At 32.2% G+C, this 2,500-nt stretch overlaps 1 protein-coding gene across 2 annotated transcripts in view; it reads right to left on the bottom strand.

The window, feature by feature from the left end:
- The window catches only part of LOC119606561 (beta-lactamase-like protein 2 homolog), a 1,336-nt gene extending 466 nt beyond the window's left edge, over positions 1–870 (bottom strand). The window contains exons 1-3 of one of the 2 annotated variants that reach the window (XM_037960113.1): positions 598–870; positions 373–539; positions 29–253 (exon numbers count right to left, since the gene is read on the bottom strand). In XM_037960113.1, coding sequence (XP_037816041.1) covers positions 29–253; positions 373–539; positions 598–716 — 511 coding nt within the window. In that variant the 5' untranslated portion in view covers positions 717–870. The remainder of the gene's footprint in view (positions 1–28; positions 254–372; positions 540–597) is intronic. The other variant, XM_037960114.1, reaches the window with a different exon arrangement.
- Between the last annotated feature and the right edge of the window lie 1,630 nt (positions 871–2,500).

Genomic DNA, 2,500 nt, shown 5'->3' with positions numbered 1-2,500 from the left:
CATAAAAATATAGTTAAAAATGTTATACCCAAAATACAATCTCCACTAAATAGAGTACCCTCGGGTGTGGTTAGCACCACATGATCGGTGGTGTGACCCGGCGTATGAACAATCTTTACCTTTCCTCCTTCCACCTCAAACTCTTGTTGATCTTGTAATTTTTCTACTTTTATATAATCGGGTATCTCGGGGCACACATCGGGAGCATCGGTTCTTAGGTATTTGAAAACCTGACAATCTTTATGAATATTTACTTTAAAGAATAATTTAATTTTATTATTAAAAATGTGTTTAAAATGCATATCATCCATAAAACAAAAAAAAAATATAACAATTTGATGAGATGAGTGATTTAAGATAAGAGATAAAAACCTTTATCGGCACCAATTTTCAAAACATCTTTAACTCCGCCCACATGATCATGATGCCAATGGGTTAATATAATGGTACTAATAGAGGCCTTTTCCTCCTTTAAAACGCCACTTAAATGTTTTATATATTCTGGAACATCGGGATCTCCAGTATCAATTAAAATACGCCTAAATGAGAAAAATATTTGAAATGGACTTTGTTCTTTTTGAAATAGCAGTAACTCACTTCGGACCAGTTCCTATTAAATAAGTATTGGTGCCCTGTAGAGTCATATGTCCGGGGTTACAACCCAATATTCTTATAATTGAAGAAGAAAGACGGGTAACCGGTGGAATTATAGACATTTTCTTTTAGTGAAAAACACTCTTGCGGTTGGGAATGTTGATAATTGAAAAACGCAATATTTACTAAATTTTGATTTTTTGGAAAGGGTTTGGTGGGGAGATGTTAAGAGCTAACAACAGAGCCCTGCGCCGACAAATATTAACGGCGGCGGCGACTGACACTAAGCCGGCTAAGTTTTCAACTACGTTTAGTTTTTAAATTTTCAACGATTTTAAATAAAAACGGAATCCGAGAGATCAGAAAGTGGGATTTTGGAAGCAAATATATTGTTTATAACAACAAAACAGAGCAAGCTCAAAAGATGTGTGAGAAATTATGCAGGGATGAATAAAAAATTCTTAAAAATTAAAAACAAAGTTTTACGAGGATCTGCCGATATTTAACCCTATCCTCCATATAAAACGTAAAAACAAATATATTTTATTTGTTTATTTACTAGCTATACCCAGTGTGCTGTGTTACCCTAAAAGCAATATAAATAAGAAAACCAGTTAACGATTTTGATGATTCTAACTACAATGGTTTTCCAGATATACAATTTGTTACATATGGGAGATTCTAAATGTTCTTCAGTCAAATTTGAAGATTCTAGCTCTAATAGTTTCTCAGATATACGAATTTTTCTATTTAATTCATATGGGAGCCCAAGCCCGACAGATGAAAGTCCGCCCTTTTTTCTCCAAAATGTTCAGATGAATATTAAAGTGCTTCGTGCAAAATTTTAAGTATTTAGTTCTATTAGTTTCCCAAATAAACGAATTTTTGTATTTAATTCGTATGGGAGGTTCCGCTCCCCTCATTGGTAGTCCCCCAATTCATTACCCCAAATGTTTACATGGATGTTAAAGTTCTTCCAGAACAACATCATTTAAAGGGATCACAAAGAGATTGAAAAATATTCCAAAAGTTTCACTAAAATAAGTAAGGAGTAGAAAACGTTAAAATCAATTATTGAAGGGGGCAGGGTCAATTATGGCCTATAAAGATTTCGATTGATATCGAGCCCTTTTTGCAAAATGGACGTAAGCGAGATAAATTTTCGTTCAATTGTTTAATTTTATGTTTATATATTCAATATTTTAGAAAATTCAAAAAGTACCAGTTAAAGAACGAAAAATTACCAGAAATACTCCAGTTTAAATTTTCATTCACTCAAGTCCCTGATTGCTTAGTTTTATGTTTTTAGGCTCATTATAATAGAAAATTCAAATAGTACCAGTTGAAGAACGAAAAAACACCAAAAAGTCCCGTTTTATATGTTCTAACTTACTCCATGCCCTACAGGTTTAATTTCATGTCTATAGGTTCAATATTATAGAAAATTCAAAAAATACCTTTTGAAGAACGAAAAAGTTCCAAAAAGTCCCCTTTTATATGTTGTCACTTAATCCAGGCTATACATTCCTAATTTGATGTTTCTAGGTTCAATATTATAAAAAATTCAAAAAGTACCAGTCGAAGAACGAAAAAGTACCAAAAAGTCCCCTTTTATATGTTATCACTTAATCCGGGCTGTACATTCTTAATTTCATGTTTCTAGGTTCAATATTATAAAAAATTCAAAAAGTACCAGTCGAAGAACGAAAAAGTACTAAAAAGTCCCTTTTTATAGATTATAATTTACTCCGGGCTCTACATATTTATTTTTATGTTTCTAGGTTTAATTTTATGGAAAACTCAAAAAGTACCAGTCGAAGTACGATAAAGTTCCCCTTTATAGATTCTCATTTACTCCAGGCTCTAAGTGCTTAATTTCATGTTTCGAGGTTCAAATTTTGTAGCA

This window comes from Lucilia sericata, unplaced genomic scaffold (assembly GCF_015586225.1).
Source record: "Lucilia sericata isolate MDLA Ls3-8-SP2 unplaced genomic scaffold, ASM1558622v1 Contig000601F_arrow, whole genome shotgun sequence".
In the NCBI taxonomy this organism is placed as follows: Eukaryota; Metazoa; Arthropoda; class Insecta; order Diptera; family Calliphoridae; genus Lucilia; species Lucilia sericata.
Note: the sequence above shows the minus strand (reverse complement) of the source record. Positions and strands in the feature narration are given on the sequence as shown.